The sequence below is a fragment of the Neofelis nebulosa genome, chromosome 12 (assembly GCF_028018385.1).
Source record: "Neofelis nebulosa isolate mNeoNeb1 chromosome 12, mNeoNeb1.pri, whole genome shotgun sequence".
Classification (NCBI taxonomy): Eukaryota; Metazoa; Chordata; class Mammalia; order Carnivora; family Felidae; genus Neofelis; species Neofelis nebulosa.
The window spans coordinates 49,388,035-49,402,688 of record NC_080793.1 but is presented as its reverse complement, the minus strand read 5'-3'; the positions used below and the strand labels follow the sequence as shown (position 1 = coordinate 49,402,688).

General features: G+C 43.2%; 1 protein-coding gene across 5 annotated transcripts in view; it reads left to right on the top strand.

The window, feature by feature from the left end:
- FOCAD (focadhesin) overlaps positions 1-14,654 on the top strand; it is a 325,702-nt gene that overhangs the window by 285,383 nt on the left and 25,665 nt on the right. For all 5 annotated transcript variants that reach the window (XM_058695228.1, XM_058695227.1, XM_058695229.1 and 2 more), the window contains one exon: positions 14,183-14,311. In XM_058695228.1, the coding sequence (XP_058551211.1) occupies positions 14,183-14,311 (129 nt within the window). The remainder of the gene's footprint in view (positions 1-14,182; positions 14,312-14,654) is intronic.

Genomic DNA, 14,654 nt, shown 5'->3' with positions numbered 1-14,654 from the left:
ATTTTTTTTTTAATGAGACAGAGGGAGGGGGGAGAGAATCCCAAGCAGGCTCCACGCTATAAGCACAGAGCCAGATGCAGGGCTTGATCCCACAAATCGTGAGATCATGACCTAAGTCAAGATCAGGAATCAGACACTTAACCAACGGAGCCACCCAGGTGCCCCCAATGTTTACATTTTAATTAAATTTGAGAACACTTATTTTTTTCAATGTGTGCTTTTTTTTTTTTTTTTCTTTAAAGTAAGCTCTACACCCACTGTGGGGCTGGAACTCACAACCCTGAGATCAAGAGTCACATGCTCTACCTTTTTTTTCTTTTTGTTTTAAAGTAATTCCAAACTTACAAAATAGTGAAAACTGCCAGAGAACCCTATTCAAGTTTCAGCAACTGTCCAAACGATGTCTTTAGCAGAAAAAGAGTTTAATCCGGAATATAGTCTGTCCCACCTCCAGTCTCCTTCAGTCTAGCACAGTTCTCCAGTCATCGTTTGCCTTTCAAGACTTGAAAGGATTTTAAGATTAGCAGCCAGTGATTTTATTTAATTGTTTCATTTTTAAAGTTTTTTTTTTTTAGTTTTTAATTTTTTAAGGTTTATTTCTGAGACAGAGACAGAGTAAGAGCGGCAGAGGGGCAGAGAGAGAGGGAGACACAGAATCGGAAGCAGGCTCCAGGCTCTGAGCTGGCAGCACAGAGCCTGACGCGGGGCTCGAACTCACGAACTATGAGATCGTGACCTGAGCGGAAGCCGGCTGCTTAAACGACTGAGCCGCCAGGTGCCCCAGCAGCCAGTTATTTTATAGAACACTCGGCTGTTTGGATCTGCCGGTTTGCCTGCGGTTGCTCATGTGAGGGTAGGTCAGTCATCCTTGGCAGGAATATCACAGACGCGGAGCGTTGCCCCTCTCACGGCATCCCACCAGGGGGCACATGGTGTCTTTCCGCGCTGGGGATGTTGATTTTGATCTCTTGGCTAACGTGCTATGTTCCGGGCCTCTCGACTAGTAAGTTCTCCTTTCCCTTTATCATCAGTAAATATTCTTTGTGGAGCTGTTTTGAGACTTTAGGATTATCTGGTTTTTCATCCTGCTTTTGCCCATGAGTTTCATTGTCCATGAATGTTTTCTTGCCTGAATTATTCCTATGATGTTTGCCAAAAGGTGATTCTTTTTTAATTTTTTTTTTTTAATCTTTTTTTTTTGAGAGAGAGAAACAGCGTGTGAGCAGGGGAGGGGCAGAGAGAGAGGGAGACACAGAATCCGAAGCAGGCTCCAGGCTCTGAGCTGTCAGCATAGAGCCTGACGTGGGGCTCGAACTCACGAACTGTGAGATCATGACCTGAGCCGAAGTCAGACACTCAACCAACTGAGCCACCCAGGCACCCCTGCCAAAAGGTGATTCTTAAAATTCCCTCATTCCATTTATGTTTTTCAGTAGGCATTCTATAAGGAAGAGCTGCCATTTCCCTCCCTCTTTCTCACTCTCTCTTAGTATGGACTACTAAAATTTTACTTCGTGTAATTATTTGTTACTCAATTATTCATTATTTCATTCTTCATATTGTTCCATAGTGAGAGCCTCTTTACATTGGCTTTGTGTCCTTTTGACATGGCCCCATCATTCTTGAGTACTTTGGTTGTGGCACAAGACATTCTAGGCTCATCTTGTATTCGTCTTCAGTCCCGTAATAGCCGGCTAGGTCAGGTTCCTTTCAGTGGGGAATGTTACTTATTTATTTTTTTGTTTGCTTGTTTATTTTTGAGACAGAGAGAGCAAATGGGGAAGGGGCGGAGAGAGAGGGAGACGGAAACCCAAGCAGGCTCTGCACCATCAGCACAGACCCCAACGCTCATGGGCTCGAACCACCCACAGTGGTTCCCTGTGCCGCTCAGGCATGCCGGGAACAATGCTTAGAAGCAAAGATCTGGGCACAAATTCTCCTTGGTACTAGAACAATCCCTGCTCTCAGGCTCTTTCAGTGGACAGTTAGGAAATAGACTCTCCCTCTCTCTCTTGCTCTGTCTCTCATGTCTATATACATTTCTATAGCTATATATATTGAAAGTCATGAATTCATAATATCTCCAACTCCAGTTAACACCACAGGATTCATTCTCCTTTTCCCTCTTTGCGTATTTGTAACTTTCTTCTCTGACGGTAGTAAGAAGCCTGGTTCCGTTATTCTCCATGTATCTGCTCATTTTTGGAGTCCCCCTGTTTGAAGAGAATCTGCTGTTCCCGCTGGGCCAGAGCCCTGTGGAAGTCGCCTTTCTCTCTCAGGTCCTGATTGCCACTGGGTGGCCACCCTGCTTGGTGGCCTTCCTGGTGCTAAGGGGCCCAGGGACGTTTTTGTTCCTGATAACTCTGAAAGTCGTGAAAGTACTGTTCACAACATCCTCCCAACTCTTAGTATCTGACTGACCGATCAGAATTCTCACCTGTTTCCAACCACCATGTTGATTTTAGAGTCGTTTCTGGCAAGGGACCAAGCATCTCCTCGTCTCCACAAATAAGCCGTGCTGGAAATATCTCTATCGTTGTTTCCTAAGGACTTCATCTGGAAAAATCCTCGTCATCCTTTCCATCTTGGTTTCAACATCCTTTCTTCCGTGGGGGGAAGAGGGGGGGTTTGTGACATGTCCAGACTGGTTTAGGTTTCTTAGGTTACACTTTCTGATATGTTGTTCATAGTACTTTACATCTGAGCCATTATTTTCTTAATTATTTGTGGTTCTTTGTTTCAAGTCTGTCTTTCCCATTAGACTGTAATTTCCTCAAGGGCAGGAGGAACATCCGTGTTTTATCCTCGATGCTTAGAACACAGTTCTTGGCATTTACTAGTGTTCAAACACTTGTTGATCTGCAGCTCTGAGCGTGCGTGTGTGTGTGTGTGTGTGTGTATGTATTGGATAATTCTACGCTAAGTTGCTTTTAAACAGCACTGAAGATGGAGAAAGCAAAGTCATGCCCACACTACACGAGCGACATGCTGTGATGGGCAAGAGACGAGCACCGGCTGTCAGCCTACTACTTACTACCAGACTTGCACTGGAGGGTTTACACATGTGCGTCGTGGCCTTGAGACGTGATCCCCTGTGTAGCCAAAGTATGTGTGATAATGGGTCCTGTTGTAATGCATTATGTTCGGATATGCCATTTATATCAAGGTCCTTTGAGGCTGTCAACTGGATGAGAGATTTAAAGCAAGTTTGTATCTGGATTTTCAAACATCTGGATCCCATTAACAAGTACTGTTAGGCCTTCTCAGTTCCAAAGCCATTGTCTATAAAGCATTCCACACTTTCCTTTTATCTAAGGCACTTGCCTAAAAGACAAAGCACTGCAAGGAGGGAGCTAATCGTTCCCGTCACTTGGCTTTGGGTTCCTGTGTCCGACGCTGAAGATCTCTGGGGAAGGAACCACGTGACTCTCTTCTCCCATTGTGGGACTCCGTCTCTTCCCATACCTCCCCCCGCACGAGTGAAACTGCCAAGTGTTTCTTCCATTCCTGACAGTTACTATAATTCCTTTCATTCCAGTCATGTCAGAATTAGTTCCCTGTAAATACAGCGGAAAATTTTGTGTGATTCTGGTTATGCTACTCAGTAGCGATGCTTTGCCCTTTTAAAAGCGGAAGATTTATTGTGTCATAGCATTTACTTGATTTTCAGCCCTGGGTTCCATGTTACAGGTTCTTCTTGTCTCTGACACTTGCTGTATATCAGGTCAATACGGAAGCAACATGCAAAATGGATAGTAAAGTGTGGTTATTAATGCAGGCTCTGTTCTCCTGTCAAGGGAGAGCTCGTTGTCTAAACAATAAAACATGGTGCGTGTGTGTGCGCGTGAGTGTGCGCGCGTGCGTGTGTGTGTGTGTGTGTGTGTGTGTGAGAAAATGGTCATATTTCACACTGGGTGCTAGTATTAGAGGACAGGGTGAATGCCTTCCCTGATTCCCTAGATCCTCTGGAAACTGCAAAATTTCTGTAGTGAATTCTGTAGAAGGACCTGGAATAACATCTTATGTAATTTTGAAAACTCTTGATCTGAGAAAAAAATGTAAAGGAATCTGCTTGTGAATTAATGATTTCCAAAATAGATTTGGATTCATGTCCTTAATAGGAGAGAAAAGCAGTTCTATGCACAGATACTTACTGTACTGTCTGCCAGCCCATCAAGCCATTTCTAAGATTCACACACCAAAATTACCCCAAAAACGTGGCTTAAATTTTTCTGGGGGTGTGTGAAATCAAAGACTCCAATTTGCTGCCTATATTGTATAGGGACAGTCACCTGCTGTGTGTAATCAGTAGAAAGTTATGTAAATAGCCAACCAGTTGATTCCTATCACAGCGTTTTTATTTTGATCATACCTGATTTTGCCTTGTCTGTCTATCCTCTTACTCGAATATAAGCTCCACTAGTGAAGGAATCTATTCTGTCGTGTTGAATACTCTCTTCACTGTCTGGAACAGTGCCTAGTACCTGCTAGATACTTAGTGACTGACTGAATGAATTTTTTTATGAACATGTTTATTTATTTATCTATTTATCTATGTATGTATTTCTTTATTTGTTAGAAATTCTCTTTGTAATAGCAGTGGTAGATTCCCTGACTTCCTGCACTCCTCGTATTCCATCTTAAGATGGAATAGAAATAAAGCTTCAGTTACTGGTAACACAGCTTAGAAGAGTATTGAACTTTAACATTTTCAAAAAGCCAAACCGTGTTCGTTGGAGGGGAGAGAAACATCACTGGGAGGTACACTTCTAGTTTTACGTTTCTAACTTGGCAGAGGCTTGGGTCCGGAGGTAGATTAATTGGTGGCTAGCCTGAGAAAACAGGCTGATTGTTGAAATGGCTCTAGCTGGAAATAAGAGTGTCCAACATCAGGAAAGGCCTGGGTTGTAAGTGTGGCTTTACTTGGTCAATATACGAATAGTATGTGAAACTGTGAGAGCAAGGGGAGGCAGGCAGCGAGACTCAGCAGAGAGAAACCCGGAAGCGTAGGGAAGCATTTATTTCAAGAACGAGGACACGATACAGTTTGTATGTGGGAAAGTATGACATGAAAGATTGGAAGAAGTGTCCTTGCATGTGGCATTTAGAGAGCAATCGAAATCTTTGCAAGGGCAGTTCAAGTGGCACGAGGACCGGGAGCCGACACGGATAGCAGGCACTGAGCCTTTTGGTCACTCTTCCTTTCAGGGGCTGCACAGTGTCAATCTCTGTCATGGATTCTGCTTTTTTTCTCTCCAGACTGCTTCATCTATTTCTATGCGTCTTGGGCTTTGTTCTTTTAATTTTTATTTTTATTTTTATTTTTTTTTGTAAAACAGAACAAAATTGACAGTTCTAACCGCTTTGAAGTCTACAATTGCGTGGCATTTAATGTATTCTTAGTGTTGTGCCACCATCACCGCTATCTGGTTCTAGAACATTTTCATCACCCCAAAAGGAAATCTTGTACCCGTTGAGCAGTTGGTCCCCCATCATTCCCCGTTTCCCCCAGCTTCCAGCTACCCCTAATCTACGTTCTGTCCCTATGGATGTTCCTGTCCCATAAGTTTTATTTAAATGAAATCGTATGCTGTACGGCACTTTGTGGCTGGATTCTTTCACTTTGCATAACGTCTTCAGGGTTCATCCATGTAGTGGTAAGCATCGGTATTTCACTGCTCTTTATGGCCGAATAATAGTCCATTCTATGGATATGCATTGTTTTTGTTTTGTTTTTTAATCCGTTCATCAGTTGATGGACATTTGGATTGTTTCTGCCTTTTGGCTTTTATGAGTGGTGCTGCTATGAAGACTTGTGTACAAGTCAGTGCTTGAACACCTGTTTTAAGTTATTTGGGGTATCTATCTATAGAGGAAGTTTTAGGTCATATAGTAATTCTGTGTAATTTTTCGAGAATCTGCAAAACTGTGTTTCCACAGTGACCGCACCTTTTTATATGCCTACCAGCAACGTATGAGGGTTCCAATTTCTCTACATCCTTGCCAGCACTTGCCCTTTTCCATCATCATCATCATTTTCATCCTGTTGAGTGTGAAGCAATATCATTTGGTTTTGATTTGAATTTCCCGAATACCTAATGGTGCGGGAGCATCTTTTCCAGTACTTGTTAGCCATTTGTAGCATCTCTTCCTTGGAGAATTATCTCTTCACGTCTTTGGACCATTTTAAAAATTAGATTCTCTTTTTGTTTTGGAGTTGTTTTTTTTTAATTTTTTTTAACGTTTATTCATTTTTGAGAGATGGAGAGAGACAGAGCATGAGCGGGGAAGGGGCAGAGAGAGGGAGACACAGAATCCGAAGCAGGCTCCAGGCTCCGAGCTGTCCGCACAGAGCCCGACGCGGGGCTCGAACCCACGAACTGCGAGGTCATGACCCGAGCTGAAGCTGGGTTTAACCCTCTGAGCCACCCAGGCACCCCTGGTTTTTGAGTTGTAAAAGTTCTTTATATTCTGGATATTAGACCCTTATCAGATGTGTAACTTGGAAATATTTTGTTGTGTTAGGTTGTCTTTTCACTTTGTCAATAATATCCTTTGATGCTGTTTGTTTTTTTTTTTTTTTTTTTTTTTTTTTTTTTTTTTTTTTTTACATTTTTACTTTATTTTTGAGACAGAGAGAGACAGAGCATGAACGGGGGAGGGTCAGAGAGAGGGAGACACAGAATCTGAAACAGGCTCCAGGCTGAGCCACCCAGGCGCCCCCTTTGATGCTGTTTTGATTATTGTAGCTCTGTAGTAAATTTTGAAATTGGTATGTATGAGTTCTTCAGATTTTTCTTTTTCAAGATTGTTTTGGTTGTTAGGAGTCCCTTAACAATTCAATGTGAATTTGAGGACCAACTTTTACATTTCTGAAAAAAAAAAAAAAAGCCATTGAAATTTGGTAAGGATTATGCCAAATCTGTAGATACCTTTGGATAGTATTAAGTATTCCAGTCCATGAACCTAAGGTATCTTTCCCCTTATGTATATTTTTAATTTCTTTCTGCAATGTTTGTATTGTTCGGTGTATGTGTCTTTCACCTCAGTTAAATTTTTTTTTAATTTTTTTTTTAACGTTTATTTATTTTTGAGACAGAGAGAGACAGAGCATGAACGTGGGGGAGGGGGGCAGAGAGAGAGGGAGACACAGAATCAGAAGCAGGCTCCAGGCTCTGAGTTATCAGCCCAGAGCCCGACGCGGGGCTCGAACTCATGGACCGCGAGATCGTGACCTGAGCCGAAGTCGGACACTCAACCGACTGAGCCACCCAGGCGCCCCAACCTCAGTTAAATTTAATCCTAGGTATTTTATTCTTTTGGACACCATTGCAAGTGGAATTGTTTCTTAATTTCCTTTTTGGATTATTCATTCCCGAGATACAGAAACACAACTAAATTTTGTGTGTTGATTTTACCCCCAGCAACTTTACTGAACTGTTTTCTATACGTAGAATCATGTCATCTGTAAATACAGGTAGTTTTACTTCTTCCCAATTTGTATGCCTTTTATTTCTTTTTTTTCCCTAATGGCTCTGGCCAGAATGTGCAATACAAAATGGTGAATGTGGGCATTCTGGTCTTGTTCTCTATTGTAAAGGAAAAGCTTTTAGTCTTTTACCGTTGAATATAATGTTCACTGTGTATTTTTTATGAATGCCCTTTATCACGTTAAGATGATTCCATCCTATTCCTAATTTTTGGAGTATTTTTATCATGAAAAGCTGTTGGACTTTATCAAAAGCTTTCTGTGTCAGTTGAGATTATCATGTGTTTTTCCCCCTTCATTCTATTAGCGTGGTAAGTTGCATTGATTTATTTTCTTATGTTGAATGACACTTGCATTCTTAGCATAAATCTTGTGTGGTCATTATGAATAATCCTTTTAATGTACTGTTGGATTCAGTTTGCCAGTGTTATAGTGAGAGTTTTCACAACTATATTCATAACAAATACTTGTCTGTAGTTTTTTTTTGTGTGTGTGTTTCTTTCTTTTCTTTTTTTTTTTTTCAACGTTTTTTATTTATTTTTGGGACAGAGAGAGACAGAGCATGAACGGGGGAGGGGCAGAGAGAGAGGGAGACACAGAATCGGAAACAGGCTCCAGGCTCCGAGCCATCAGCCCAGAGCCTGACACGGGGCTCGAACTCACAGACCGCGAGATCGTGACCTGGCTGAAGTCGGACGCTTAACCGACTGCACCACCCAGGCGCCCCTCTTTCTTTTTTTTTTTTGTTAAATGTTTGTTGTGGTTTCTTTGCCTTTGGTGTTAGGTTAAGGCTGGTCTCATAGAATGAGTTAAGTGCAGTTGAGGAGCGCCTAGGTGGCTCAGTTGGTTGAGCATCTGAGTCTTGATTTCAGCTCAGGTCACAATCTCACAGTTCATGGGTTCGAGCCTCATATTGGGCTATGTACTGCCAGTGAGGAGCCTGCTTGGGATTCTCTCTCTGCCCCTTGTCCCCCCCCACCCCACACACACATACACTCTCTCTCTCTCTCTCTCTCTCAAAATAAATAAATAAACATTAAAAAAAAGTGTGGTTGACCTTTGAACAACACGGGTTTGAACTGCACATGTCTACTTATATGCAGATTTTTTTCATTAAATACAGTACAGTACTGTAAGTGTATTTTCTCTTTTCCATAATTTTCTTAACATTTTCTTTTCTCTAGCTTAATATACAAAATATGTATTAATCAACTGTTCACGTTATTGGTAAGACTTTCCATCAACAGTAAGCTATTAGTAGTTAAATTTGGGGAGGAGGCCAGAAATTATATGTGGATTTTTGGCTGCAACAGCGTTTAGCACCTCTAACCGCTGTGTTGTTCAAGAATTAACTATATTCCCTCCTCTCCTGCTTTTCTTGGGAAGGAATTGAGGATTGATGGTAATTCTTTAAGTGTTCGGTAGAATTCACCAGTGAAATCATCTGGTCCTAGGCTTTTCTTTGTTGGGGCTTTTTGTTTCTTTTTCTTTTCTTTTCTTTTTTTAATGTTTATTCATTTTTGAGAGAGAGAGAGAGAGAGAGCAGGGGAGGGGTCGAGAGAGAGGGAGACACAGAATTCGAAGCTGGCTCCAGGCTCTGAGCTGTCAGCACAGAGCCCGATGCGGGGCTCGAACTCACAAACCACGAGATCATGACCTGAGCTGAAGTCAGCTGCCTAACCGACTGAGCCACTCAGGCACCCAGGAGCTTTTTGTTTCTATCTCTTTCCTTGTCATAGGACTGTTTGCATTTTCTGTTTTTTCTTGAATCAGTTTTAGTAACTTGTGTGTTTCTAGGATTTTGTCTGTTTCATCTAGATTATCTGATTTGTTGGCACACAGTTTCTCATAGTTTCCTGTTATAATTCTTTTTGTTTCTACAAGGTTGGTAGAAATGTCTTTACTTTTATTTCTGATTTTAGGTATTTCCATCTTCCTTTCCAGTCTGTATAACTTTCATTTCCTTTCCTTATCTTCTTGCATAAGCTAGCATTTTTAACATAATATTGGAAAGGAGTGATGAGAGGAGACATCTTGACTTGTTTCTGATCTTAGTGAAAAAAGCTTCTGTTTTTAACTATGAAGTATGATGTGAGCCTAGAGTTTTTTGGGGAAGCTCTACTCTATTCCTAGTTTGCTGAGAGTTTTTTTTATCATGAATGGGTGTTGGATTTTGTCAGATGCTTTTTCTGCGTCTATTGATATTGTTTGTGTGATTTTCTTTGTTAGTGATTACTGATGTGATAGGTTATATCAGTCGATTTTTGAATGGTGAGCCAGCCTTGCATATCTGGAATAAACCTCACTTGGTCATAGTTTATAATTCTCTTTATACATTGGTAGATTTATTTTGCTAATATTTTGTTAAGGATTTCTGCATCTGTGTTCATGAGAGATATCGTTCTGGAGGTTTCTTGTTTTATCTTGGTCTAGTTTAGTATTAGGGCAATGCTATCCTCAGAATAAGTTAGGAGTATTCCCTGTGCTTCTGTTTTCTGAAAGAGAAATTAGTATAATTAGTATAAGGAAGAATTAGTGTAATGTCTTCCTTAAATAGTTGGTATAATTCGGTGAACCCACCTGGGCTTGATACGGTCCATTTTGGAAGGTTATTAATTTTTTTTTTTAACGTTTACTTATTTTTGAGACAGAGAGAGACAGAGCATGAATGGGGGAGGGGCACAGAGAGAGGGAGACACAGAACCAGAAGCAGGCTCCAGGCTCTGAGCCATCAGCCCAGAGCCCGACGCAGGGCTCGAACTCACGGACTGCGAGATCGTGACTTGAGCTAAAGTCGGACGCTTAACCGGCTGAGCCACCCAGGCGCCCATTAATTTTTCTAATGTATAATTTTTTTAAAACATATGTTCAATAGTGTTATGTTTATTCACATTATTGTGAAACCAATCTTTTTCATCATGCAGAACTGAAATTCTATACCCATTAAATAATACCCTTTTTCCCTCCCCATAATCTCTGGTAGACACCATTCTATTTCCTGGTTTTGGGTTGTTTTTTTTTTTAAGTTTATTGATTTATTTTGAGAGAGAGAGAGAGAGAGAGAGAGAGAGAGAATCCCAAGCAGGTTTTGCACTGTCAGCGTGGAGCCCCATGCGGGGCTCGAACTCACAAACCACGAGGTCATGACCTGAGCCTAAACCAAGAGTCAGACACTTAACTGACTGAGCCACCCTATTTTCTGTTTCTATCAACATTGACTACTTAGGTACCTGATATAAATGGAAGCATACAGTATTTGTTTTGTTGTGACTGAGCTATTTCACTTAGCATAGTGTCTTCAAGATTCATTTATGTTATAATGTCTGACAGGATTTCCTTACTTTTTAATGTTGAAACTAATTTGTATATATATGGTATACAGATTGTGAGTGTTCCACAAGACGAGCAAACATTTCTAAGAAATTTCCACTTGATAAACAAGCGATGTCTTGCCATACAAGTAGTACGTGACGCTGAAAATCACATGATCACAACATAGCCAATGATTCTTGAAATTCACTTTGATATACAAGTGCTTTGGATTATAAGCATGTTTCCTGAATGGACTATGCTTGCAAACTAAGGTTTTACTGTATATATACACACACACACACACATATGTATACGCATATGTATTTTGCTTATGTACACATAAGCACATTTTGCTTATCCATTTACCCATTGATTGATATTTGGGTTGCTTCTACTTCTTGGCTGTTGTGAATAGTACTACTGTGAACACTGGTGTAAAAACATCTCTTCAAGATCCTGCTTTCAGTTCTTTGGAGTGTAGACCCAGAATTCTATTTTTGATTTTTCGAGGAGCCATCATACTGTTTTCCGTAGCCGTTCTATCATTTTGTAATCCCACCAACAGTACACAGCGGTTCCAATCTCTCCACATCTTCACCAACAATTGTGGAGTGTTAAGTAACTTCCAAGATGTTATTTAAATTCAAGTTAGTTAATATATAGCATAGTGTGGGTTTCAGGAGTAGGATCCATTGATTCATCACTTTCATACATCACCCAGTGCTCATCACAACAAGTGCCCTCCTTAATACCCATCCCCCCACCCACCTCCCCTTTCTTTCCTTTTTCTTTAAAAACAAAAAAACAAAAAAACAGCCATCCTAATGGATGTGAGTGAAGTGATATCTTACTGTGGTTTGATTTGCATCTCTCTAATGCTAAGTGATGTTGAGCATCTTTTCATATTTTTATTGGTCATTTTTGTATCCTCTCTAGAAAAACTCCACCTCTGCTTCTCCTTCCCCATATGCAGCATCTGCTGGTTCTGCTTTCCTCTTTCTCTGTGCTTCTCCTTTCTGCAGCTGTTTGTCCTTTTGCAGACTTTGCCCAGCTTCTGTTTCCCTCTGTCCAGTCTCTCCTGATTCTGCTGTCTTTTCTGCCTCAGCTACTACTGCTCCTGTGCTTCTCCTTTTATGGTGTTTGTCCTTTTGCTGATTCTGCCCCCACGTCTGCTTCCCCCGTATTCAGTACCTGCTGATTCTGCTGCCTTGTCTGCCTCAGCTTCTCCCTTTTCCCTTGCTTCTCCCTTCTACAGCTGTTGTGCCTTTTGCTGACCCTGCCCCGCTTCTGCTTCCCCGTCTTCAGTGCCTGCTAATTCTGCTGCCTTGTCTGCCTCAGCTTCGCCTTTCTCCCGTGCTTCTCCTTTCTCCCGTGCTTCTCCTTTCTACAGCTGTTGTGCCTTTTGCTGACTCTGCCCTGCTTCTGCTTCCCCGTCTTCAGTGCCTGCTAATTCTGCTGCCTTGTCTGCCTCAGCTTCGCCTTTCTCCTGTGCTTCTCCTTTCTCCCGTGCTTCTCCTTTCTCCCGTGCTTCTCCTTTCTCCCGTGCTTCTCCTTTCTGCAGCTGTTCTTTTTGCTGACTCTGCCCTGCTTCTGCTTCCCCGTCTTCAGTGCATGCTGATTCTGCTGCCTTGTCTGCCTCAGCTTCTCCTTTCTCCCGCGCTTCTCCTTTCTCCCGCGCTTCTCCTTTCTCCCGCGCTTCTCCTTTCTCCCGCGCTTCTCCTTTCTCCCGCGCTTCTCCTTTCTCCCGTGCTTCTCCTTTCTACAGCTGTTGTGCCTTTTGCTGATTCTGCCCCACTTCTGTTTCCCCGTCTTCAGTGCCTGCTGATTCTGCTGCCTTGTCTGCCTCAGCTTCTCCTTTCTCCCGCGCTTCTCCTTTCTCCCGCGCTTCTCCTTTCTCCCGCGCTTCTCCTTTCTCCCGTGCTTCTCCTTTCTACAGCTGTTGTGCCTTTTGCTGACTCTGCCCCGCTTCTGCTTCCCCGTCTTAAGTGCCTGCTGATTCTGCTGCCTTGTCTGCCTCAGCTTCTCCTTTCTCCCATGCTTCTCCTTTCTACAGCTGTTGTGCCTTTTGCTGACTCTGCCCCACCTTTGCTTCCCCTCTTTCACTGCTGATTCTGCTGCTTATCTCCTGATTCTACCTCTGATTATCCTTCTCCTACTGATGCTTTTCCGTTTACTCAGTCTGCTTCTCTTGCTGCTGATGCTGATTTCCCTTCTGCTACATATGTTGATCCGGCTGCTTTTGCTTTTCTCCTTGCTCTTTAACCTTTATACACATCATTTCCGGCTTCCTTCAGACTTCACTTTTACATGGCCCTTCATGGCTCCTCAAACCCTGACTGTGCCTTATGGCTCCACTCATACCTGTTCCAGTGTCTCATCATTTCAGTTGCAAATTAACCCGCCCCTGGGGGAACAAAACAAGAGTATGTTAAAGCCATAGCCCCATGCCATACATAGCTGGTTAGCCTATGGATTAGCTGTGACGGAAGGCACTTCCCTCTGGAGCTGTCAGCCGTGGCACAGGCTGGAGAGAGAAAGTGGCAAGTCACATGGTACACAGCACGACCACTGTGGGCCACAGGGATGGAAGGACTTCACGGCCACTAGAAGGGACTATGCCTGACGAGGCAGTAATGACCTCCTCTTCTGGAAGTAGATTGGGGAGTGACTAATGGCGCAGGAACGTGGACGAGTCACTCTTTTTAGAAAGCTGGATGATCTGGGCTGATGGCTCGGAGCCTGGAGCCTGTTTCCGATTCTGTGTCTCCCTCTCTCTCTGCCCCTCCCCCGTTCACGCTCTGTCTCTCTCTGTCCCAAAAAATAAATTAAAAAAAATGTAAAAAAAAAAAAAAAAAGAAGGGGCGCCTGGGTGGCGCAGTCGGTTAAGCGTCCGACTTCAGCCAGGTCACGATCTCGCGGTCCGTGAGTTCGAGCCCCGCGTCAGGCTCTGGGCTGATGGCTCGGAGCCTGGAGCCTGTTTCCGATTCTGTGTCTCCCTCTCTCTCTGCCCCTCCCCCGTTCACGCTCTGTCTCTCTCTGTCCCAAAAAATAAATAAAAAAAAAATGTAAAAAAAAAAAAAAAAAAAAAAAAAGAAAGCTGGATGAAAAGACAAAGAGCGTATGGAAGACGGTCAAGTAGTGACGTGGACTATTTCTGTCCAGACAAGAGGGAAAAACCAGAGGCAAGTGAGGAGGAGAAGAGCAGAGGAAGCAGGGTTTTGTAACGGAGGGGGTTGAGACTGAGAGCACAGAACTGAAGGACCAACCATAGTTGAACATGTGATACCAGATCCTTTGGCACTAGAAGAAAAGGAAAGCTGGCATTTCTGCCTCTCATGATGCTGCCGAAGCATTTTACTAGTATTTCCCTTTCTGTTGCAGGTCCTGAGTCTGTGCCTCCTTCCCTTCTCAAAGTCGTGATGAAACCCATCGCAGCTGTTGGAGAGAGCTACCAGTTCCCCCCCGTGAGCTGGGCTGCGCTCCTCTCGCCACTCATGAGGCTAAACTTCGGTAAATATCAAGTGTTTTCAGGCCTTCGGACTCCGCTTTTAGGACGTGACCTGAAGAGAAAAGTAGATTCTGGGTCGCGAGTGACGGCGGCCGGAGAGACCTTTGCGATCGTGAGGTCCATCGGCTTGGGTGACCGTCTGGGCTCCTTTCCCTGAGTCACTTTATAGGTGGCTGAGGCCGAGGGGGAGGAGTTCCAATGACACGGGCCACACGCGCTCACCGAAACGAGACTGGACGGAGGCGGGCCCGTTGCTGGGCCTCGTGGCACAGGTCGCAGAGAGAGCCCAGTTTGATGGTCATCAGACCGCGTTTTCGGAGCTCTGGGATTCAAGGAAGCCCCCCC